This window comes from Watersipora subatra, chromosome 3, assembly GCF_963576615.1.
Source record: "Watersipora subatra chromosome 3, tzWatSuba1.1, whole genome shotgun sequence".
NCBI classification, from domain to species: domain Eukaryota; kingdom Metazoa; phylum Bryozoa; class Gymnolaemata; order Cheilostomatida; family Watersiporidae; genus Watersipora; species Watersipora subatra.
Genome location: NC_088710.1, coordinates 70,608,499 through 70,633,119, shown reverse-complemented (window position 1 = coordinate 70,633,119; position 24,621 = coordinate 70,608,499). Strand labels below are relative to the sequence as shown.

Genomic DNA, 24,621 nt, shown 5'->3' with positions numbered 1-24,621 from the left:
AACTTTTACCAATAATCTGTTACTAGGCTATTGAGAGTTGTTTTTATATATTTTTTTGGAAAAAAAGTTTGGTGCATTTTAATTATCCTTCAACGTCTATTTGGCATTACCATCACCATATTCATCTGTGAAAGTGAACTAACACGTAAAGTCTTATTTCCGGGTGTGACTGATATGATTTTGTCAGAACCTTGGCTTGACCATGTCATTTTTAGCAGCAAAGCTGGTGCTGCGAAATATTTGCATTTATTCATTTATACTGTTTTGACGCAACGAACTGGGAAATAAATATTCTTGCAAGTGGCCTGTGTGCCTACTTGAAGCAAAGGTCATAGGCTGTAAGTTTAAAATTCATCAGATACAATGCTGAAGTTATTCCTAGTTGAATAAGAGTGAATTTTGAAGCACTACTGCATCTTTACGGAGGGACAAGTCATGCAAATATACAAAGCTGTCATGTTAATTGTAATATGGTGTTTGCATACGAAGCTTGTTGGCATTATAGTTGCCTGACTATAGCAAACAGGCTTTAAGCATCAGAGCAGTTTGTGTACTCGTAATGTCATCGGCCTTGTTCCTCACTTATCGTGGGAGCATTGGTCATTCTTTATTTTGTCTCATCTTCACTAACAATTGTATTTTCCTGTTCACTTTAATATGCATGCCAGACATAGATTTTACCGAAGGCCTTCTTCACTGGTACCTAACCAAATCAGATATGTAATATCTGTAGAGTTTTTTCACAATACTCATTCAAAGTGTTGAAAGTATTTTCAGTTTTTCCTGACTAGGGTGACTTTTATTTTCATGTGTAAGTCACCATAATCATTTGTCACCGACCATAGGTTATAGATTGTGAAAATGGTGTAGGTGCAATGAGTAACCAAGCACAAGAATTCCATTCATAGCTTTAAGCAAATAAAATAAGACTCGGTGTAGGCTGGATGCTTTTATAAAGAATGGTTGATGAAAACAAGAAAAGGCTTATTACTAGGAATGCCATAAGCAAGCCAAGTGTTAGTTTTCGTTTTGTTTATAAATAGGCTGTTGGATATGGGTCGAGTGTTCTTAGAGCATCCTGGAGGAAAGAGGATATTCACATGTGCCCAGTGTGCTGCACCTCTAACCAATAGAGATCAGTTGCTGTCGACCAGATTCACCGGTGCAACAGGAAGAGCCTTTCTATTCCATAAGGTACTCCCATTTCATTGAGCTTCTGTTACCTTTTTGGGCATTAAACATCTATTGCATCCCAAAGTAATTGTGTTTTCTACTGTTGAAGCTCCTAGTTTTACCAAGCGCATTGCGCCTGTTAATCTGTTAAAAATGTGTGACAGCTACAAAGCTTATACATTTTGCAAAAAACAGCCCTGAGCCATAATTTTTTATTTTAATCTTGAACTATTTGGCTGCAAAAAAGGGTTTCATCCTTTGGCACACAATTTAATGTTCGAGGAAATAAACCGAGTTTTATTGTTATTGCTATTAAACTGTCAGCTTCACTGACTGAGAGCTTAGTGTCATAGAGAATGCATTATTAGGTACTTATCGGTTTTTAGTGGTACTTAGCTTGTAAAGCTTTGTTTGTAAGGATTGAATACTGGTCAAGAAAGCATCTTAACTTGCGCTACGTTTATACTCACAGATGTTTTGTTATCAACTAATCTCCTTAAGATAGATTTGCATAAGAGGTCAGGTGTGCACCCTGTCATTCTTTATTATGATATCTATCATTATGAGCCGTACTAGATTGCCCAAAGTTGTTATTACGCCAGTCTTCGTTTTGTTATCTGACTTAAAGGTTGTCTTGCAACAAAATTCACATTACAGTTATTTGATATCAAAAGATTCACCATGTCTTACTCTGTTGTGTTGTAGGTGCCAAATACATGGAAATGTGATTACAAGCTCTTAAAAGCTCAAAAACGAAAAGCCGCCGTAGATTGGAATCAGTTTATTTCTCTGACGTAGTCGTGACAGTTTGGTTATTGTCTTGTCATGTGATGTTCTCACGTGAATTGAAAGGCCAATAAAAAGCTCAATATTAAACTTATCGTAGCACTAGTTTATAACAAACACTTCGGGTTTCACCTAAGACCCCGTATCAAATATAGATGCTCGCTATTTTACAGTTTTTGTTTCGGCTTGATCAAATCGTCAAGTCGTAATCTGATCATGTGACCCAATACTTCGCAAATAATTTTGCAGCACTTTTCGATTATCACAGGTGACCAACAGGCTCGTCATGATTATCAGACAATAATATGTACTCCTTCGAGGTAAGATTAAAAAATTAAATGGATTTTTACGGTAAGTTATAAGATATTAGTGCTAAAAGTGACAGCATTACAATGACGATAAAATAGACGTGTGAAAACAATAGACATGGTTTTATTGAATGCGTAAAGTATATTTGTGAAAATGTTTCGACGAATAAGGTTGCATGAAAGTGTAAACTGAAACCATCTCCCAAAACTACGTCACATTTGAGCCGTTTTGGAAAGAGAATCCAAACTACGGTGGTCTCGTGTGGCTGCGATTAACTGTTCGTTTTTTAGCTTTTAAGAGCTTGTAATCACCTTTCCACATATTTTGCACCTACCACACAACAGAGTAAGACATGGTGAATCTTTTGATATCAAATAACTGTAATGTGAATTTTGTTGCAAGTCAACCTTTAAATATTAGGGAAACGGAAGACATGGAATTTGCTATATTAACTGCATGAAAAAACAGTCCAATTTTTTTGTTATGCACACTAATAAGAACTATTGCGTGAGCAGCTACAACATCGTGCACTCAACAGCATTTAGACATGCCATTGCACGTATGGGTACTAAATCTAAATGCAGTTGTCTGTAAATTCAAGTAAGAGAGGTAATACTGCTTAAAATTTCTATTGCAATGTCTTATCTCCTTTGAAGTATCCGCCATTATATAAGGTACCTGCTATTTCATAGACAGCATAGTTTGCACTCTAAACTAGCTGGTACCTGGGGTACCAGCTAGTTTAGAGTGCTCCTGCTAGTTTATTAGGTACCTGGTAGTTTATTAGGTACCTGCTAGTCTATTAGGTACCCGTTAGTCTATTAGGTACCTGTTAGTCTATTAGGTACCTGCTAGTCTATTAGGTACATGGTAGTCTATTAGGTACCTGGTAGTCTATTAGGTACCTGGTAGTCTATTAAGTACCTGGTAGTCTAGTAGGTACCCGTTAGTCTATTAGGTACCCGTTAGTCTATTAGGTACCCGCTAGTCTATTAGGTACCCGCTAGTCTATTAGGTACCCGCTAGTTTATTAGGTACCCGCTAGTCTATTAGGTACCCGCTAGTTTATTAGGTACCTGTTAGTCTATTAGGTACCTGGTAGTCTATTAGGTACCTGTTAGTCTATTAGGTACATGTTAGTCTATTAGGTACCTGTTAGTCTATTAGGTACCTGGTAGTTTATTAGGTACCTGCTAGTCTATTAGGTACCTGTTAGTCTATTAGGTACCTGCTAGTCTATTAGGTACCTGCTAGTCTATTAGGTACCTGGTAGTCTATTAGGTACCTGGTAGTCTATTAGGTACTTGTTAGTCTATTAGGTACCTGGTAGTTTATTAGGTACCTGTTAGTCTATTAGGTACCTGTTAGTCTATTAGGTACCTGTTAGTTTATTAGGTACCTGCTAGTCTATTAGGTACCTGCTAGTCTATTAGGTACCTGTTAGTATATTAGGTACCTGTTAGTCTATTAGGTACCTGTTAGTCTATTGGGTACCTGTTAGTCTATTGGGTACCTGTTAGTCTATTGGGTACCTGTTAGTCTATTGGGTACCTGTTAGTCTATTAGGTACCTGCTAGTCTATTAGGTACCTGTTAGTCTATTAGGTACCTGGTAGTCTATTAGGTACCTGTTAGTCTATTAGGTACCTGGTAGTCTATTAGGTACCTGTTAGTCTATTAGGTACCTGTTAGTCTATTGGGTACCTGTTAGTCTATTGGGTACCTGTTAGTCTATTAGGTACCTGCTAGTCTATTAGGTACCTGTTAGTATATTAGGTACCTAGTATTCCATTAGGTACCTGTTATTTTATAAGCATTTATCATTATCTAATAGAAATAATTGTTTCTTATCAAAATGGCCCCTATACTTCATAGTGATGGTTTATATTACTGCATATTCAGGTGGTGAACCTAAAATACAGTGAACTGCAAGACAGGGTGATGTTGACGGGACGACACATGGTGCGTGATGTAGCATGTAAAAACTGTAGCTGCAAGTTGGGATGGGTGTACGAGTTTGCAGTTGAAGAGGGCCAAAGGTACTTGTCAACACATTTCAGATAGTCTGAATAACACCAGGAAAAGTAAAGATTGATAGTCGATCTATTTTGTTGCCCTATACAGAGTTGTGATCTTCCTTATAGCGAGAGAATAACTCTCACATCTGTTGTGCTCAAAAACTGCACCCTCAGGATATGATTTTGATCCATTCCAGGGTTGCCGTCATATGGTGAAAAATCATATGCGGGGGTATGGAAACCATAGTAATTATATAATGCAAACATCCCCTAGTAAAAATCGTCAAAATTTTATACAATTGAGGTACATATTAAAAATTGGTAACAAAGTAGTATGTTAATCTTAGTAACTACAGTTACTTACAGTAACTTTAGTATATTTAGTGTTTATGTATATTTAGTGTTTATGATCTGCAATAAAATGTAACATTACAATGTACAACGTGTATGTGCAGTAGATGCAGTATATACCATAGGGAGTTCTTGCCTTCAAGACAGACTTATGTATAACACAAATAAACTGTGAATTCACCTCAAATAAGTTTAGCTTACTAAACACACATACAGCTAAGTTTTAGTAGGTATTTTACTAAACACACATACAGCTAAGTTTTAGTGTGTATTTTACTAAACACACAACAGCTAAGTTTTAGTAGGTATTTTACTAAACACACATACAGCTAAGTTTTAGTGTGTATTTTACTAAACACACATACAGCTAAGTTTTAGTATGTATTTTACTAAACACACATACAGCTAAGTTTTAGTATGTATTTTACTAAACACACATACAGCTAAGTTTTAGTATGTATTTTACTAAACACACATACAGCTAAGTTTTAGTGTGTATTTTTACCTATTTTACTGAGTTTCAACTTTTTATTACTAAAATGTTATCACTTATCAGTATCTATCTTTGCTTTCGCTATAACTTTTAGCAAACCTGTTTAAAAAAATTTTCCTACTAATTCGTCAAGAAAACCCGAACGATGCTGTTTTCATTGTGGAGTGAATTTTGTTAGCAGGTCAAGGGAAGTCGTCTGACCTTCTGTTTAAAGGGATGCAACTCCAACCTTGCTACTGGTTTCAAGGGAAAATATTACCGTTTTACACACGAGAATTGCTGAACTGAGAGAAATCAGTCATCGTGTCTCTTTGAGGCATTGTGAAAATATTTTCAGCGAACAGCATTTCAGCGTCTTTGTTATTTTGATATGCGTAATAAGCACCCCGACTGCCAAATTTTAAACTGGGGCAAAAATTTTGCTGAACTCGTATGATGAAATAAGGGTTGTATGGTAATTTAAAAAATCATCACGTTCTAAAATGTTCCATGTAAGGTGAAAAATCGAATATCAGAGTAATCATATCCTGAGGTTGTATTTTAGTGTTTTTAGTTGACTGGTAACTAATTTAGTTGCTGTCAGCAGAGATAGTGGGACTATATTCTGCTACTGCCTGCATGTTCTGATGTTAGTAAATATTCATTTCAAAGATGCAAAGAGCTCGAGTATGAAGTTATCAGCTGTGCTAGATAGGTGTAGTTAGTGGGAGCAATAAGCTACATAGTATTTAGTATATCCACCAATATTGCATCAGTGATATAGAGATGGTTTTACCTGTTTCTCTATCTGATACAGAGGATATTTTAGTTAGTGATACAGTAAGAGTTGACTTAGAGGTAACCTACGGTGTTGCGTTTCGCTGAGCGTCATTTCCTAGTCATTACATCTTGGCTATTGTTGCGAATAAAATTGATTCACTAGAGTTAATATCTGATATGATTTGTTGGGCGTCGCTACCAGCATGATCTGAATCCTAAAGCAATGTCATCTTTAGTTCATTTTTAAATATATCGTGGTTAAATTGTATCTGTTGCTGACCCGAATCCAGACATAAGTAAGGGCTTCAGTATTTGTGAGTTTTCATATCTTGTCTTGACTCGCAGGTATAAGGAGGGGCGAGTCATTCTCGAGCGAGCGCTTGTTAAGGAGATCGACGGATTTGATGATCTTGACATGGAATAACGAGGCCACGACTCCTTTGCATCTGTAGATGACTAAACATTTTTATTTCATCGACTATTTATTTGTTTCTTTACGCCTGACCTTCGTCTGGCCTTCTCAAATTATTATTATTGTTGTACTAATACAATTCTAGTTTTATATATGTACATAATATTTATTGATATTATACAATATAATTGTCTCATTTTTATATTCTTAAGCGGGTTGCAGAACGTGTTTATCTATTTACCATGGCGTGATTACGTGCTGAATGCTGACAAAGGCGCTGATAGTTTGTGTTTTCACAATTCGAGAGAGCTATCATTAACCATGCAACAGTCATTACAAAATGTATGTTCAAAATATAACATTACCATAGCTAATTGGAGTCTGGATTTGCGTAGTTAGTTAATTAACTTGAGAAGGCTTGCTACACAAACTGCATATCAAACATGATTGTGTATTATTTGCATGAGCGCCATAAAGTGGCACTTGACACCTGCTATGAAGTTGTATCTATTCCACAACACCTTAGCACGCGATGCAGGATGTTGACTAAAATTTTCTAAATAAGGTAGAAGTATGCGTTCAACCAAAGTGCTCAATCACTTGTTTCTTACAAATGAGCATTCCGAAATGTTTTTATATGTGCTTGAACAATTGTAAATACTGCTACAAATGTTGTAACTGATATAGTAATGCATGGGCAAAGCCAGGGTGACATTATCACATTAAAACAAGTTTTTGAAGCAAAATTTTTGAAGCTAGCAAATGTCATAATGAGAAATATAATGTAATTGTTTCTGTCCTTTCTGAAGAAGTTATACCAACATTTTCCTTCCAGATGATTGATAACCTCAGGCTAAAGAGTTGAGTCATAGAGTTATATGGAAGAGTTGAGTCATAGAGTTATATAGAAGCAATTAGAATCTTCTATCTTTCCTATGAATCAGAGGGTGAAAACCTCCTGGTTAATGGTCCATGTAAGAGAAATGCAGTACATAAAACTTTTGTCAAAATTGCCTAACAATGCATCCTCCTTAATGATTTAATTTTTTGTTTCAACATTAATAACTTGGGTCCACTCTGTCTGCTTTCTCGCACGTACAATCTATCTGTAATTATGACAAATGTAGTTATGCATCAAAGTTAGTAAACAAATAGTTATCTCGCCAGAATGAATCATTAAAATATTTGCCAATTTTGGGATGAGCATGACATGACATCTTTAAGCAAGTGCTACAATTGATAGTATTGGTAGAAACAAAGGTATAGAATTGATACTGGCTACCCGGTATACATTGTCACTAGCTGTTTATATAGATCCTAGTTGCTGTCACAACTGGTTAGCTAGCAGCTATGGTAGAATATTGTGTACAAAGCTAACCATACCTTTACGATCGCTTATGAAATCAATGCTGCGTGTAGTATCTTTCTAAATTCTGATACAAAATCTTCCATGTTCTGATTACAGTATTTCCCTTATCGCATATTGATGGTAAGGACCACAACTCCGTCTTGGCAGCGAACTACACTGTAGCTATGTTAGCAATTATTGAATAAAAAGCGCACTAATTTAGTGTTGTGTGACTGCCTAGCAACACAGCTATGTGAATATCTACATTAGGGATGCATGAGATTAAAACTAAACTAATGCTGGTTTCCTGTATTGATATCCAAAGGGTGACTTGGTAAAGTGATAATTATTACGCGTTTCACAAAAGTTGGCAAAAACAAAGCGTTAATAGGTTTGTTTCACAGATGGTATCTTACTTCTAGCAGGAAATGAGTATCTGTGACATTTGGGGAGCTGAAAGCTATGGGAGTTAAGGATTCTGGGAGCTCAGGAATTTCGGAGCTATGGTCTGCAGGAGGGAGACAACAGTCAAAAAAGTTTCAAAAAGGTTGAAACTTTATAAAAATCACTGAAACAATCCGTTTAATTATCACTATTACAAAGATCCCTTAAAATTTATTGTCACCCTCTCTTACAGTTCAGAACTTATTATTACAACTACTATTATTATTACTGTTTATTACTAATACTTTTTAAATAACAAAAAAAAGACAACGCTTGTTCTGATTTCTATCACTAGCTTCGCCCGTCAAATTAGTTGATTTGACTTGCTGGATGTATGTGAGCTTGCCAAATATAACCAGCTAACAAAAAAATTCGCTACAGAACATTAGCTTTGACCACGTCATTATTTGATGCTCAAGGCCGTGAGTTTACAAATACTGCGTGATAAAGCTCTCAGAAAAGAACTTTTGCCTGTCTTCAACTTTAAATGAAATACCGACCTACATTACCTACATCGCTAACCTAATATTATAAAACTACATATAACAAGAAATCAAAAACTGTTGGTACAGCCACTTTACCTCTGCATTTACTGTTATTTAATGTGACTAGGCAAGGAAACTCCAATAGTTATTTTATCAACTTACCTCCTTTAAAAGGACCAGAGATTCCAAAGAAAATGCAGCGGCCTACAAAGTGACGGAGTGCATAAGACAACGAGGTCTCGTTGACAATTTGTCGATTTTCATATTATGAGCCAAAGACTAGTAACCATAAAAGTTACCTCACCTAATCAAAGTTAACCTTACAGGTTTAGATTAATATAAACTGCGTATTTCTAGAAGTCAGACTCATCAGAATACCTTAAAACATTAACTACTGGTAGCAAGAGCAGACAACTATAACAGACAGCAACAAGGGACAACAGCTACAAACAAGCTGCTTCAATAAAAATATAGCGGTATTTGATTAATGGCTATAACTTCAGTATACGTAAAGGTGGTGAACATGTAAAATATGTGTGTAGTTTCTACATATAGACTCTGTATAAATTATCTATCTGTAAAAACTGCATACAAAGAGAATGTGTATATAGTATCTATTTGTAGAAACTATATACATATAGAATGGGTACGTAGTATCTACATGTAGATACTACGTACACATATAAAATGTGTACGCAGCATCTCCAAGTAGAAACTATATACATATATAATGTGTACACAGCATCTACAAGTGGAAACTATATACATATAGAATGTGTACTCAGTATCTACATGTAAAAACTATATACATATAGAATGTATACACAATATCTACAAGTGGAAATTATATACATATAGAATGTGTATGCAGTATCTACATGTAGAAACTATATACATATATAATGGGTACTCAGTATCTACAAATGGAAACTATATACATATAGAATGTGTACGCAGTATCTACAAGCGGAAACTATATACATATATAATGTGTACGCAGTATCTACATGTAGAAAATATATACATATAGAATGTGTACTCAGTATCTACATGTAGAAACTGTATACATATATAATGTGTACGCAGTATCTACAAATGGAAACTATATGCATATAGAATGTGTACGCAGCATCTACAAGTAGAAACTATATACATATAGAATGTGTACGCAGTATCTTCATGTAGATACTATGTACACATATAGAATGTGTACGCAGCATCTACAAGTAGAAACTATATACATATAGAACGTGTACGCAGTATCTACATGTATAAACTATATACATATATGTGTACGCAGTATCTACATGTAGAAACTATATACATATAGAACGTGTACGCAGTATCTACATGTAGAAACTATATACATATAGAATGTGTACGCAGTATCTACATGTAGAAACTATATACATATAGAATGTGTACGCAGTATCTACATGTAGAAACTATATACATATAGAACGTGTACGCAGTATCTACATGTAGAAACTATATACATATAGAATGTGTACGCAGTATCTACATGTAGAAACTATATACATATAGAATGTGTACTCAGTTTCTACAAGTGGAAACTCATTTAAATATTTAAATAATAAAGTAAACTGACCGGCTAGAAAATTGCACAAACCCTAATAAGAAGCTGATGAGACCATAAAATGCAACTAAATCACCTTTAGACTAAAGCCTGTCCTCCAAGATGGCTAGTAGACAGGCTGTTGATTGCGCATGTTTATAGAGCGATGTCTATGCTAAGCGCAACATATGAACAACAGAAAGAGTTGCAGGTCTAAGGTCTAAAAAATATTGTGCTATGAGTGATGGGTTTACATTCATTGAATTTTTATCAAACCGCAGCATAGCTATCCAGCATGCAAGAACAGGCACAATCGGCTATGCAGAGGTTCCTCAAACTAGAGAAATAAAAAGCTGAGTCGATTTACTAGAAAACTGGATAAGCAAGAAGTTCTGTGTGCATCATAGACTGGACAAGTCAATACCAGTAAATCCAGTATAAACCAGACAAGCAGAATTATTGCGTGCGGCATAGACTAGTGAGCAAATAATCAACAATAGGCAAAAGCATGATTCTTTAATGTGATTTCATAGTTTCATGGTCTCTTGATATAGGCAGGTAGTCCAGTAGACATAACAATAAAGTATAATATGATATGATAGATGATATAAATTATAATAATGATGTTGTATTATAAATTAGTATAGTAAACAATCTTGATCAAAACAGGCAAAAAATAATTGAAAAAAACAAAAGAATTTGCTTCATAAGTATAACATTTTTAGATTAGAAACAATTTTATTTTTCAAACTATTGCGGTAGAACTAATTGAATATTATACTTAAATGCCATCATTTTAGGCTTCCCAAAAAGCCTGTGTACTTGATAACGTACACCATCTTTTTGTTATTAATGTTTAGTATCTAGAGGAACCACATTGCATATCATGTTATGCTCACTCGTGATGTGCGACATGAAACATGAACAGGACGACAATTTGTCTGGGCAACCTCAGCAATGCCTCAAAATCTATGCAACTTGGATAAAATCAATGCCATATGTGCTCTACAGGTACTTGTAGAGAAGTGTCATATCTGCTCTGCAGGTACTTGTAGAGAACTTTTATGTGCTCTACAAGTACTTGTAGAGAAGTGTCATATCTGCTCTACAGGTACTTGTAGAGAACTTTTATGTGCTCTACAAGTACTTGTAGAGAAGTGTCATATGCGCTCTACAGGTACTTGTAGAGAAATTTTATGTGCTCTACAAGTACTTGTAGAAAAGTGTCATATGCGCTCTACAGGTACTTGTAGAGAACTTTTATGTGCTCTACAAGTACTTGTAGAGAAGTGTCATATGCGCTCTACAGGTACTTGTAGAGAATAATATTAATTGATCAAATTTTTCTTACATCACTTACCCTCTTTTAGGTTTACTATAAGACCATCATAAGGTAGGAGCTCCACAGCCACCAAGTACACAATTTTGTCCTTTATTCCATATTTAATAGTTTATTCTATGTAAAGCTGTGCAAGAAAAGGGCTATGCAAGAGGAGGGCTATGCAAGAGGAGGTGTAAGTACATATTAGTAAGAATGTAATGCTGGTAGAAATGTCCACTGGTTAATCCAAGTTAGCACGTGTTTGCCTTTTCAAGGCATGAATTATGTTCTTGGTGAATAGATTGGCCATAGTTTTTAGTTGAAAATTCTTACAGTGTGCACACAAAACAGGCATAGACAACCAATAACTATTACTTGATATAACGGAATGCGGGAGGTCAGGCTATAAGGAATGTCCTACTCACTTTAAATTCTGTACGCATTGGCTCATTAAAAATGAAACAGTCACTTGTTTATGCGCTGATATTCTAGAAAGCGTATAGTGCATGTGTAACAGCAGAGTTCACAATGCTGACATGCAGTAGGTAGTTCTTCAGCCTATTCTGATAAAATCTCAAGCGAAACTCTCGCTGATAATTGGAAAGTATAACTCTTCATTATTTCATCCTTGAGCTTTTGAAGTCATGAAAAACAATACTTTAAAAATATTGTGTATTTGTCTCAGCTCAACCTCTTTTTTTAACTTCCATAGAAGTTTAGCGGTATCTTGTACCAATGCTTATTATGAACCTGCCAGCTGGTCAGTTCTATTGTAATTTGCTTCTAGGTTATAAGGAATATTACTAAACTTGGCTGTGATTACTAACTACATAGGTTTTGCTAGTCCAGTCATGATTAGATATAACTTCCTGACAATATGACACATTCTGCTACCAAAATTAATAAAAGTTTATTACCTATTATATTTCATAAAGGAGTGTTTAAATAACATTCAAAGAAATAAATAAATAAAAATTACATAACATATTTGGTAAAGTATTCCAAGAGCATTTCGGGTTTCCATTTACAGCAACTTTATTAAGAACTGCGGTGGAATGTGCGAATGGATGTACAACTGATTGTCTTGAGTGCCAGGAGAGAATAAATCTGAGGACGGAAATGGCTGTTCGCATGATAGCTTTCATCTGTGGCGAGACTGACGGAAGTCAGCCTCTACAGATCATCGCTTTCATATTCAAAGTCAGCATAATTTTCAGCCGAGCGTTTCTTTCTGCCCCAGACTCCGCCTCCTAGTGGGTCATAGAGTGCAACCGTGTGATCGTTTAGCTTACCAAGTCTCTTGCTCTGCGGTTGGTTAAATAGAGATAATGCGAGTAACTTTCCATTGAAAGAATTGGATTTTGCAGCACCGAACTGTCCGGAATTCAAAGGCGAGTTGTTGTTCTCTATCTGTAGGGTAACCATTGGTTGCGATTTGATGATATGTTCTGCTTTATTTGCTTCGCTTCTTTCAGGTAAGGAGGAAAGTATGGACTCTAGAATGTCTATAGATTCACTGTCTTTGAGCTGGGCCACAGGCTTCGCGAGTATTGTGTGCGGCAGCAGTAGAAGAATAAACAGGATTGTTAGCTCCTTTGGTGACCTAGAATAGATTATTAAAAAGTTATAAATAAACTGAATTATTAAATGAAGCATACTCAACTCTGAGCAGCTGCTCTCGCTCCACAAAGTTTCACATGTGAAACCTCAAGCATTGCATGTATACACTTCATGTTACATAAGTCAGCTGTATGTAAACTCAGAGTAAATTAAGGATTTATTAATTAAAACATGAAATGCAATTTACCTATGGAGTTGTGATGCTATCTTTCCCATAAATGGAATAATGTTGAGAAGAGATTGAATATTATCCATGTCTGCAGCGCGTTTGCCAAGGTTATTCGTCTGATCTGACAGCTTGATTTCATCTGATTGATATGGTCAGTCCCATGTGGAATTTATACCGAGAGAAACCATTCTTACGTGATTCGAATCATCAGTTTTATTCTGCATGTACATGACGGCTAAATGAAAGAGCCAATCAGAACTCTCCAAGTATTCTATTAAGTGTTAGTTACGTCTAAAGGTTGGGTAATTAGTAGGTAGCAATTATATGGGTGATAGTTAAGAGTTTAATTAGCAAGCAATTATCGGACGTGTTGCAGGCTGTGGCAGCTCTTCCTTCATGAACCTGAATTCTAAGACCTGCCAAAATTATTTTATTCACATGAAGCGATAAATTAGTGGGATGCGTTCTCATGCTTATAATGCACCTAAAGCCTGTTCCCGAATGGTAGATGACGATCTCTATGCAACTGATTAGTTATCAAGTTACATAGTGAAAACATTTTTAAATGATTGGAGGTGGATGTTTGCTGGGTTTTTATCAGTTACATCCACAAAATGATAGACTTCAAATGACCTTGATTATTAAATCTTTTAGCAGACGGTGTCAACCACTCAAGTAGAGCTTGCTTCAAAAGCTTCATATTCAAATTGCTGTCTAGTTTCAAGAAAGCAGAATTTGGTCGCATACCCAGCGCTTCAACAATAATCAGAATGAACCAACTCTTTGACATTCAATTAAATTTTTACCACAAAGTATTGAACATTTGATGAAAGACAAAGTCAGCGCTGCCTGTCAAGCTCATGGGAATACCGTCCAGACACGTTCCCAATGCATATTAATTACTTCCAGGAAAAAATCTATTTTAATTCGTTTGAGAGTTCTTGATTTAAGGTTGACGACATCGAGATGGCGCAAATCTGCGCTAACAAACGATGTAGGAGTGAGAGACTGGGTGGAATTTCTTCTGTCAGCCGTCAGTCTGACGAGTATTTCACCAACTCTTGTTTTTTACTTGGAAGGGACTACTACTCATTGAGTCAGCAAGTTGGTTAAAAAGTCCTTTGTTAGATATTTGGCTATCAGTAGAAAATTGCCTGTGGATTAGCTTGGAGCGGAGGAAGTTACTTTGAAAAAACCTTTACTCGTGGCATGGCATTTGTACAGAAGCGCGGCCAATGAGCCACAGCAGTTGTAAATCAAGGAGACAAAAAACTTGTTTGATGAATGAAGGAGTGCTAACAGATATGTACCAAGGGATCGCCAGGGGCCATGGATATCTGGATTAGCTAATGTTGTAATCCGGAAATAATGAAAAGGTGCCAGATTAAAGCATATTATATCTATTATACTTCTGATGAAGAAATCCCTTGGCACTTACTTCATCAAGGTACCTTTGACTGCATGAAGACCCATTAAATTCATGGCATGACTCAGTCGTCACTAACTATAAACAAACGTTTAGAAGAGGCACCAGAGCGGATTCCTTACAAATGCATTATAGGACTCTGTGCCTACTTACCTCTGTTAAGTTAACATATTTGATATATATGGAAGTGTTGTATATACATTTTAGCTAGTTTGTTCTACAGCCGATTTAACGCAATGGGCTAGCGTTACAACCTATTCTTTATGATTAGTAGAAAAAGTTTTAAAATTTTTTAGTTAGCCTGTGATTTTAATTATTCTATGCATACTTTTAAGTCTTAGGACTAAAGTTGAGTAGTAGCCATCAAAAAGTCTCATCTTATTTGATGCATCTTAGAAATAGAGAATATGCCAAATAGTTCCAGTGGTTCTGCACGCGCTGCCATAGCAGATGACTTGTCAAGGACCTATTGCTTTAATTGTAAACAATAGAGCAAGACAACTATTGAAAGTTGACTGAGATTTTACTTTTTTGGCTTTGTAACTTTAAAAATATATCAATACCTTAAATTATTATGTTAAAATTATCGTTGTTGACTGCTTATACTGATCTATTAGAGTAATAAAAGCAAATATATGAGGCGCTAAAAAGCTGCGTAATTGCCTCTACCATAATTATTGCGGCTAGAAAGTCATCATGTCATCAATGTGCCTCAAGATCATCTCTGTCTGGCCGTCGTTACACTGATGTAACAGATAAATTATAATTTTTGAGCTCTTAGCTCAGTGAATTTAATATTTTTATTTTATGAGCCTGTGGTCTTCGTGTTTTACTCTGCAAAAGCAACTAAAGGCTTCTGTCCTTTTTGCTACTGTCTAGTTTGAGTATGATTGAATCTCTACCAAAATTTTCATTACACGGAAAATTTGATGAATGCCCTAATCTATAGTCTATCGATATGCTCAATTCTAAGCCTTGTTAGAACAAGAGACAGAGATAAGAGTGAAACACTTCATGTAGAAATATGCAAGAATCCTCACTATCCCACCAATAGTTTATGGCCCCTATGTTAGCCAGAAGAGCTTTATGGGATACACGTGATAAAGAACATAGAAGAGGAGCCGTGACACTCAAATACATGACTGGATAGACAGCGGCAGCAGAATACTAGTCTTTGTTAAGTTCAGCTGTGAGAATGAAATACTTTTACACTATATGCAAGGTTTGGACATTGGTTAACATTGTGTTTAACAAAGTTATGAGTGATTGCGTCGGAGAGGGACAACTCCTTATAGATAGCTCATGGTGTGGCACACTTCTAAAACAAGAGTTTGAGCCCAATGCGACGGTTGCTTTTAGCTTTACCGTTAGCTACAGTCTGAAGGACAGCCAGATCAACCCTATCCAGCTGCTGCTCTACAGTAACAATGTGAGTAGACTTTTCACTTCTGGCATTCATCCATTAGGTAGCTTAGTGGCTTCTAGAAATAACTTTCTGGTAAAAGTTTGAGGCATGCCCTAACTACTCCTACCAGCTAGCACCTCTACAGCTGACTGCATGCGCTGGCATATATGAACATTAACCTAGTATACCAACCAGTGTATTTCTAACTTACATTAGTACTTACTTTGCTTACTGTGACTACCTTTTTTAACTTACTCTGTTTTATTGATGAGTCATTTTAAAGACTTTATCTACAAAATAAAGGTATTTTAATTGATTTTAAGACCAGTGACTATAGAGTTGACAACTGACACAGCAAAGAATTGTAGGAATGGCAAACCAGATAAAGAAGAACACATTGTGCTATTACTTTAATACTATTACATATTACTTTGTTGCCAATAAAATAATATGTAGGTCTTTGTATATAATTGTGCTCATCTTTAAAATTAGTTATATATGTAGTCATTCTTTTTCCAGCACTGCAATATTTAACCTAGTAAGTAACTCGACAGCAGCCCTTTGAAGATCTATTTCAAAGCATACATCTGGTTGGCTAGATTTCTGTGTTTGTAGTATGACTATCAGAGATAATTAACAATAAACTGAGCGCCATGACTTATTCAAAGAATAAATTTTACAAATTTGCTGAAAAACAAATCATTCATCATTTATTGAAAGAGATGTCGATTTCGTGACGCAAGTGTTGCAGTTAATTTATGAGACTCTTGCAAATCTGCTGGGCCAGCCAAACAATGGCATATACATCAGCCTCATAACGATTCATTTATAATTGCAGGAAAATATGAATGGGTCTGTCTGTGAGAGGCTTTCTCAAATGTTGCTTAACGCGCAGCAAAAATAATGGAATGTGTCTTACTAGGGCTACGAAAGCAGACCATGAAATAATGAAATAAAGTTTTTATGACTATCTAACGATTGATCAAGACTGTTGCAAATCCCTGCTTTAGCTCACGTATTACATCTTCATTTACCTGCTGGTCCATATTTACACATTATTAGCTGCCAAATAAGGCAGTGTGACCTGTTGATCAGGATATGTCTGGTTAAACTGACAAGTAAACTTAATAATACTGTTCTAGTGTACCGATAATGAATCAATTTTGCGCTTAATTGATAAAAAAAGGTTTTTCTATTTTATGTTCTAGCCAAATCACTTTTTTGAAGCACGCTATTGGCCGGAGCAATCATTTTCCAGCATACAAAATTGTTTTTGCTTGTTTCCACTAAACTAATCTAATTGGACAATTGTTACACACGAAAAAATCCAAACAAGTCACAAAACTTCTATTGCAAAATGGCTACCACCTATAATTTACTCTTGAGATTTAGCCAATGCCTTATGACAGCCCAAACTTGTAAATAACTTGTTGCAAGATATTGCTTCGTAAAAATTTGAGGAAGAAGCAAAAAGGAGGACGAAAAGAGGTCACGTATATCTGATAGGCAATTGTAACAGCTTCTTACGCAATGCCATCGCAATACTCTGTCTAATGACTATCCTATTATTCAGAACTGGCCAGATGACTCAACGTGTGACATGAAGGTGTCCGCGGAAAGCAAAGGTTTTCCTTATAATGAGGTGATAACCCTGAAAAATGAATCTGCAGGCTGTCGCAGCAGTGCTGATCGATTAATCTGCATAAAGTCAACATCTTTTTCTAACAAAGCCAACAAGACAGCTGAATATTCCGTGGGAGTGGCCAGGTTTGTCTTTTTGAATATCATATGATACAGGGCAAAATTATTCTCAAACTGCGGGTTAGGGGTTAAGGGTAAAGTTTGTTTAGCAGTTACATGTATTTACACAGAATATAGGCAATTCATTGCAAAAGGGCATTTGTGTATAACGGCAGATTCATTTCGAGTGCTTCGCATCGAGTTAGCCTCGTAGTTACACCTGCTTTTTTAAATCGTAGTACTTGACAGACATAGATATTAACTCAACATTAGCGCTGCAATGATTGTCATATATTGCAGATGTGGAACACCTTATATAAACTTAACATACTTATTGCGATTTATAAATAGCAATGGGAGTTGTTTACCCTTTATACCTTCGACTACGATGCTACCCAGATCGTCACTGACAAACCCACCAGAGTCAACACAGCTGCTTACAGTCACTGTTCTCACCTCTGTGAACACTTTTATTATATTAATTTTTTTGCTCTTCGTAATATGCATCAGGTGTAAATTGTGTTCACATTTCTCCAGGATCAAAGGAGCTCCGATTCGCCTCCAGGACATGATATACGACAATCAGGAATTCGGATATCATGAAAATGAATAATCTTTATTATAGTGACTTACTTACATAACTGCATAATTATGAGCGAAAGCAAAGATAAAAATTTTTGTGATTTTTACTCAAAAAATGAATAATTTATTGTTTAACAGCTTTACAAAAACTGTTTTGCAATATTGTATCTTTGCATATTAAAATTTGCCAATGTATTTTGGCAAGTTGCACATGGTATTCCTTCCACTTGCTACAAGAAAGTGGTGCTAATAACATTATACAAGAAATAACGTGTGTTTGCTATATTCACCCATCATTGCTTTTGAATAGGCACTTAGGTTGTCTGCATAAAAGTACGATGATTACCATGTTTTTCTCCTGCTCAAACATAATAAAGTAATAGGGAACAGGCTGGATAATAGTTGAGTGGGTGAGATGCTGCAGGCTTGGCAGATGTTACTATCACTGTTTGAGTGTATATCACTAACCGCTGGATGTCACTGGTTGTACAGCCGATCTTAAAATAGGACATTGCTGATTCTCATCCATTCAATAGAACATTTCAACTCTTTTTCGAACCTTTGACCTTCATGTGACCGAAATACGTTCTCTGCGTATTTGGCATTACTTTTATCAATTTATTGTAAATTCGAGCAATAAAACATTTTAAGTACCATATTTAACATGCAACACCAAAATTAGTACAAGGCTGGCAGAAGACAATTTGTGTAGCATTCAATATCAGAACTAGCTCAACATTGATAGAAGGCATATTGAATGGTGTTTATTATTGGTAATAGTTTGGAGATCTTACTCATTAGCGTTGCAGTGTGTAACTAGTTTTGTAATTGAAAGCTAACTGAGATTTGTATCAGAATGGCAGGCGTTATGTTATGGTTGTCACAGACTCTTTATACATCACCAAGCTTGAAGCGGAAAGCCTTGACCTTGATAAAGCAGCAATTTTAGAGGCTATGATGAACAGAAAAAAGGTCAGTCAGCTTAATGGGTCCTTATTTATAATTTCCTTCTTTAAAAGTAAGTCATAGATCTTTCTAGTTTTATTTACATCTATTTTAATAAGAGTGCGAGCCTTTGCTAATCTCAGGAATCCTTCTTTCTTACAGTCATTGATGAGAATAGCCTTGAAATCCATGTATGCGATAGGGATTATCCGCGCCACAGCGCATACCTGCAACAAACATAAAATAAGCAGGTAGGTAGGACAACTTTATAATATTTAGTAATAAACATCGGAGAAAAGCAGCAAGGCTCATGAACTGCAATTCACCAAACATAAGTGATCCTGCACAAGCCTTCTCTGAATACAATGCAGGGATAGTCAATTCTTGATAAGTGACCGAACATTGACACGATAGTACATGTTTACATCATTTAGGTGGTAAACTAGCATGGAAAGGCCGACATCATAGACAAAAAGCTGCAAACTAAAAACACAGGTGGTGATCTTCGGTGTCTCACCTCCTTCTCATCAGCTGTGAGCTTCTCGCAACCAGGTAGACCAACAATATCCAGGGGGCCAGCCTTTTTTCTTGCTGTCGATGAAACAAAATATGCATAAACACGGTACTGCAACGATGATAGAGCTGGTACAGCTAAATGCTAAATGATGAACTTTAGTTTCCATGAAAATAATTACCACTGTTATTCAATGTTTATTCCATGGAATTTATTCCTACTGGTGCAAGCGATCACTTGCTTTTGAACAACCCTGAAGGTTGGGGCTGACAATATCCGGCACAGAAGGGAAAGTATGTGTTTGAACTTGGTACGAAAGAGATCAGAATGTAATCCTGCTGAAAAGCCAAATGTAGCATAAATTCATTTCTCTACGACAGTTATAGATTATAAAAATAATCAAACATATCTAATATCAGCCAGTATGTAGTCCTACTAGGAACTTGTACAAAGATAGAATAGTGCTGAGCTGCATATTTGAAAGACCAATAATGGTTGTGAGGAGGAGGATGAATATGATGACCAACAGGTGATATTTTAGGGGATTACACTTATAAGAGAGCAATGCGTAAGGTCAGTTAGGCATCAGCAAGAAGCATTGAGTAGTTATTTGTTATTAGTTAGTAGTAGAAACATTTCCACTCCAGCAAGGAGTCTGTAAAGGTTCATTAGAGTTTTAAAAAATGTATGACATGACACGTATTATAACATCCCTTTATACATAAAAAGTAAGAACAATAGTAATCATTGATAGTGTCAGCACTAAATGTACGCTCCGTGTTGTCACTGCAGTAGCGCTGTCGGTAGACCTACTATATTATAGCTAGCTGGTATTATTTCCCCTTGATGCTGAAGCCGCTGATCAGCGATAATATTTCACCTTATATCCAATCTATAAAATGTAATTTATTGCAAATAAGCACTTGTACGATATTACCTCTCCCCAATGACGACACGTACATTGCTTGAGGTTTGACCAGTCTTACCCCACTCACTTTATCTTTCCCTCATTGCCAAATAATGATAATTAATAAGAGGTATGTAATGAGAATACACTAGGCCTAATTATCTTATCAAACCTCCAGCAATCATTCCACGTATTTGTATTCTTTCGCAACAATGCTATAGTCCTCCGGGTGTACCACCTATTAAGGCATGACCAACCTTGAAATTTATAGTTTCCCTAATTGCAATCGCTGCCAACCTATCAAAAACACTCTCCGTATAGCTTGTTGGAAGTTATGTGAAAAGAAGCTAAAATACAAAATTAGAAGGAATAAAGAAATAAAATTACTAACAAATAATAGAAACACGCCAGAGTTGTGTACCAAGTAGAGCATGGAAATTCTTTAAGCATATTATTACATTTAGCCATTGACATGTCAGTGTCAAGCAGCGTGCTTATCATAAACCCTGACAGCAACTTGATACGACAAATTTGCAAAAGGTTTTGATTAATACAAGCTTTAAAATTAGTCTACATATTTCTAAGAACTTCTTTAAGTTGATGTTTTGGCATCTTTCCATCTTTCAACAATTATAATATGGAATGTTTGCCATCTGAAAATGCAACATACCATTTTTTATTAACACTAGAATTAGGTTGAATTTTATTTGCATATTATTTGTGTACGTATAATATTTTATTATACATTTGGATATTCATACTGATAATATTATAAAAAGGATTTGAACACGCATAACTTTATTAATGCTGATAACATGAGAGGGTTTGAAATAACAGACAGACTGCAATAAAATATCAGTGCAAGATTCTGGTTTTAGATGTTCGTGATCTCTGCACCAGACCATGCAGCTAAAATATAGAAACATTCTAGCACCACAGCAATAGAAAAATTAGGTAAAGGAAATATATAATGAATTTATAATAGCGGACAAAATTCCCATGGGTGCACACAATGCATATTCGGTGACAGAAAACCAGGCCTATTTCAAACGAAAAATAACATCGCAATTATTAATTTGTAAATTATATCAAGAAAAGCTGACTCCTGCACCTCATATCAAGGCCTCAAATGAACATGCATTTTCTTACAACTTTTAGCAAGATTTAAATTATGCTAAAATAAATTAGTTTGTCTCAGTCACCAATTGGATGCAAACTGACACACACATAATGGAATTAGACTCGAGGTAAAATTATAAATAATATTATAAACATTAAACTAGAATAAATAAAATTATAAATACTGAAATGCAAATTGATTGGTATTTACTGGCGCACTATACTTCTAAAACGGTAACACAGCCATGAGTAGGCATATTCGAAAGACTTGAATCTTGGTGCTAAAACTACCATGGAAATTATACTTGTGTAAATCTTTATATCAGCTATACTAGTGAACATCTTTATATCAGCTATACTAGTGACCATCTTTATATCAGCTATACTAGTGAACATCTTTATATCAGCTATACTAGTGAACATCTTTATATCAGCTATACTAGTGAACATCTTTATATCAGCTATACTAGTGAACATCTTTATATCAGCTATACTAGTGAACATCTTTATATCAGCTATACTAGTGAACATCTTTATATCAGCTATACTAGTGACCATCTTTATATCAGCTATACTAGTGAACATCTTTATATCAGCTATACTAGTGAACATCTTTATATCAGCTATACTAGTGAACATCTTTATATCAGCTATACTAGTGAACATCTTTATATCAGCTATACTAGTGAACATCTTTATATCAGCTATACTAGTGAACATCTTTATATCAGCTATACTAGTGAACATCTTTATATCAGCTATACTAGTGAACATCTTTATATCAGCTATACTAGTGAACATCTTTATATCAGCTATACTAGTGAACATCTTTATATCAGCTATACTAGTGAACATCTTTATATCAGCTATACTAGTGAACATCTTTATATCAGCTATACTAGTGAACATCTTTATATCAGCTATACTAGTGAACATCTTTATATCAGCTATACTAGTGAACATCTTTATATCAGCTATACTAGTGAACATCTTTATATCAGCTATACTAGTGAACATCTTTATATCAGCTATACTAGTGAACATCTTTATATCAGCTATACTAGTGAACATCTTTATATCAGCTATACTAGTGAACATCTTTATATCAGCTATACTAGTGAACATCTTTATATCAGCTATACTAGTGAACATCTTTATATCAGCTATACTAGTGAACATCTTTATATCAGCTATACTAGTGAACATCTTTATATCAGCTATACTAGTGACCATCTTTATATCAGCTATACTAGTGAACATCTTTATATCAGCTATACTAGTGAACATCTTTATATCAGCTATACTAGTGAACATCTTTATATCAGCTATACTAGTGAACATCTTTATATCAGCTATACTAGTGAACATCTTTATATCAGCTATACTAGTGAACATCTTTATATCAGCTATACTAGTGAACATCTTTATATCAGCTATACTAGTGAACATCTTTATATCAGCTATACTAGTGAACATCTTTATATCAGCTATACTAGTGAACATCTTTATATCAGCTATACTAGTGAACATCTTTATATCAGCTATACTAGTGAACATCTTTATATCAGCTATACTAGTGAACATCTTTATATCAGCTATACTAGTGAACATCTTTATATCAGCTATACTAGTGAACATCTTTATATCAGCTATACTAGTGAACATCTTTATATCAGCTATACTAGTGAACATCTTTATATCAGCTATACTAGTGAACATCTTTATATCAGCTATACTAGTGAACATCTTTATATCAGCTATACTAGTGAACATCTTTATATCAGCTATACTAGTGAACATCTTTATATCAGCTATACTAGTGAACATCTTTATATCAGCTATACTAGTGAACATCTTTATATCAGCTATACTAGTGAACATCTTTATATCAGCTATACTAGTGAACATCTTTATATCAGCTATACTAGTGAACATCTTTATATCAGCTATACTAGTGAACATCTTTATATCAGCTATACTAGTGAACATCTTTATATCAGCTATACTAGTGAACATCTTTATATCAGCTATACTAGTGAACATCTTTATATCAGCTATACTAGTGAACATCTTTATATCAGCTATACTAGTGAACATCTTTATATCAGCTATACTAGTGAACATCTTTATATCAGCTATACTAGTGAACATCTTTATATCAGCTATACTAGTGAACATCTTTATATCAGCTATACTAGTGAACATCTTTATATCAGCTATACTAGTGAACATCTTTATATCAGCTATACTAGTGAACATCTTTATATCAGCTATACTAGTGAACATCTTTATATCAGCTATACTAGTGAACATCTTTATATCAGCTATACTAGTGAACATCTTTATATCAGCTATACTAGTGAACATCTTTATATCAGCTATACTAGTGAACATCTTTATATCAGCTATACTAGTGAACATCTTTATATCAGCTATACTAGTGAACATCCGTGTGGCTATTTTAAATAACCCTAAGATATTGATGGCAATGCTACTCTACAACTTAAGCTAACATTAACGTCAATATTAATGCCTTGGTATCAAATGAAATATATATGCAAAGATATCTATTGATATGAAAACACAAAAAGGAAGTGCGCTGGCAGCATCGAGTGCTATGAACTCATGAACCCAAACACGACAACTTTCTTTTTATTCAAAGTGATTTGCTGAAAAGGGCTTTAAAAGTCACGAATTTCTATACCTGATATCTTTAAAGA

The 24,621-nt window shown here is 35.2% G+C and overlaps 2 protein-coding genes across 2 annotated transcripts in view; one reads left to right on the top strand and one right to left on the bottom strand.

Annotated features, from left to right (window-relative positions):
• Positions 1 to 1,048: 1,048 nt before the first annotated feature.
• Positions 1,049 to 6,502, top strand: LOC137390591 (protein yippee-like 5). Its single transcript, XM_068076919.1, has 3 exons — positions 1,049 to 1,194; positions 4,170 to 4,306; positions 6,234 to 6,502. Exons 1-3 carry the CDS (start codon positions 1,054 to 1,056, stop codon positions 6,310 to 6,312), a joined length of 357 nt encoding a protein of 118 aa, XP_067933020.1. The 5' UTR covers positions 1,049 to 1,053; the 3' UTR covers positions 6,313 to 6,502.
• A 12,375-nt stretch (positions 6,503 to 18,877) lies between these two features.
• LOC137391316 (transcriptional adapter 2-alpha-like) overlaps positions 18,878 to 24,621 on the bottom strand; it is a 44,023-nt gene continuing 38,279 nt past the window's right edge. Inside the window, exons 12-13 of the mRNA XM_068077745.1 lie at positions 19,879 to 19,952; positions 18,878 to 19,588 (exon numbers count right to left, since the gene is read on the bottom strand). Coding sequence (XP_067933846.1) covers positions 19,394 to 19,588; positions 19,879 to 19,952 — 269 coding nt within the window. The 3' untranslated portion in view covers positions 18,878 to 19,393. The remainder of the gene's footprint in view (positions 19,589 to 19,878; positions 19,953 to 24,621) is intronic.

Bases quoted from the DNA above. Each gene is read 5' to 3' on its own strand.
- LOC137390591 (XM_068076919.1), top strand. From the start codon at position 1,054: ATGGGTCGAGTGTTCTTAGAGCATCCTGGAGGAAAGAGGATATTCACA. The intron at 1,195-4,169 runs GTACTCCCATTT...CTGCATATTCAG, and splicing joins GAGCCTTTCTATTCCATAAG to GTGGTGAACCTAAAATACAG. The intron at 4,307-6,233 runs GTACTTGTCAAC...CTTGACTCGCAG, and splicing joins GCAGTTGAAGAGGGCCAAAG to GTATAAGGAGGGGCGAGTCA.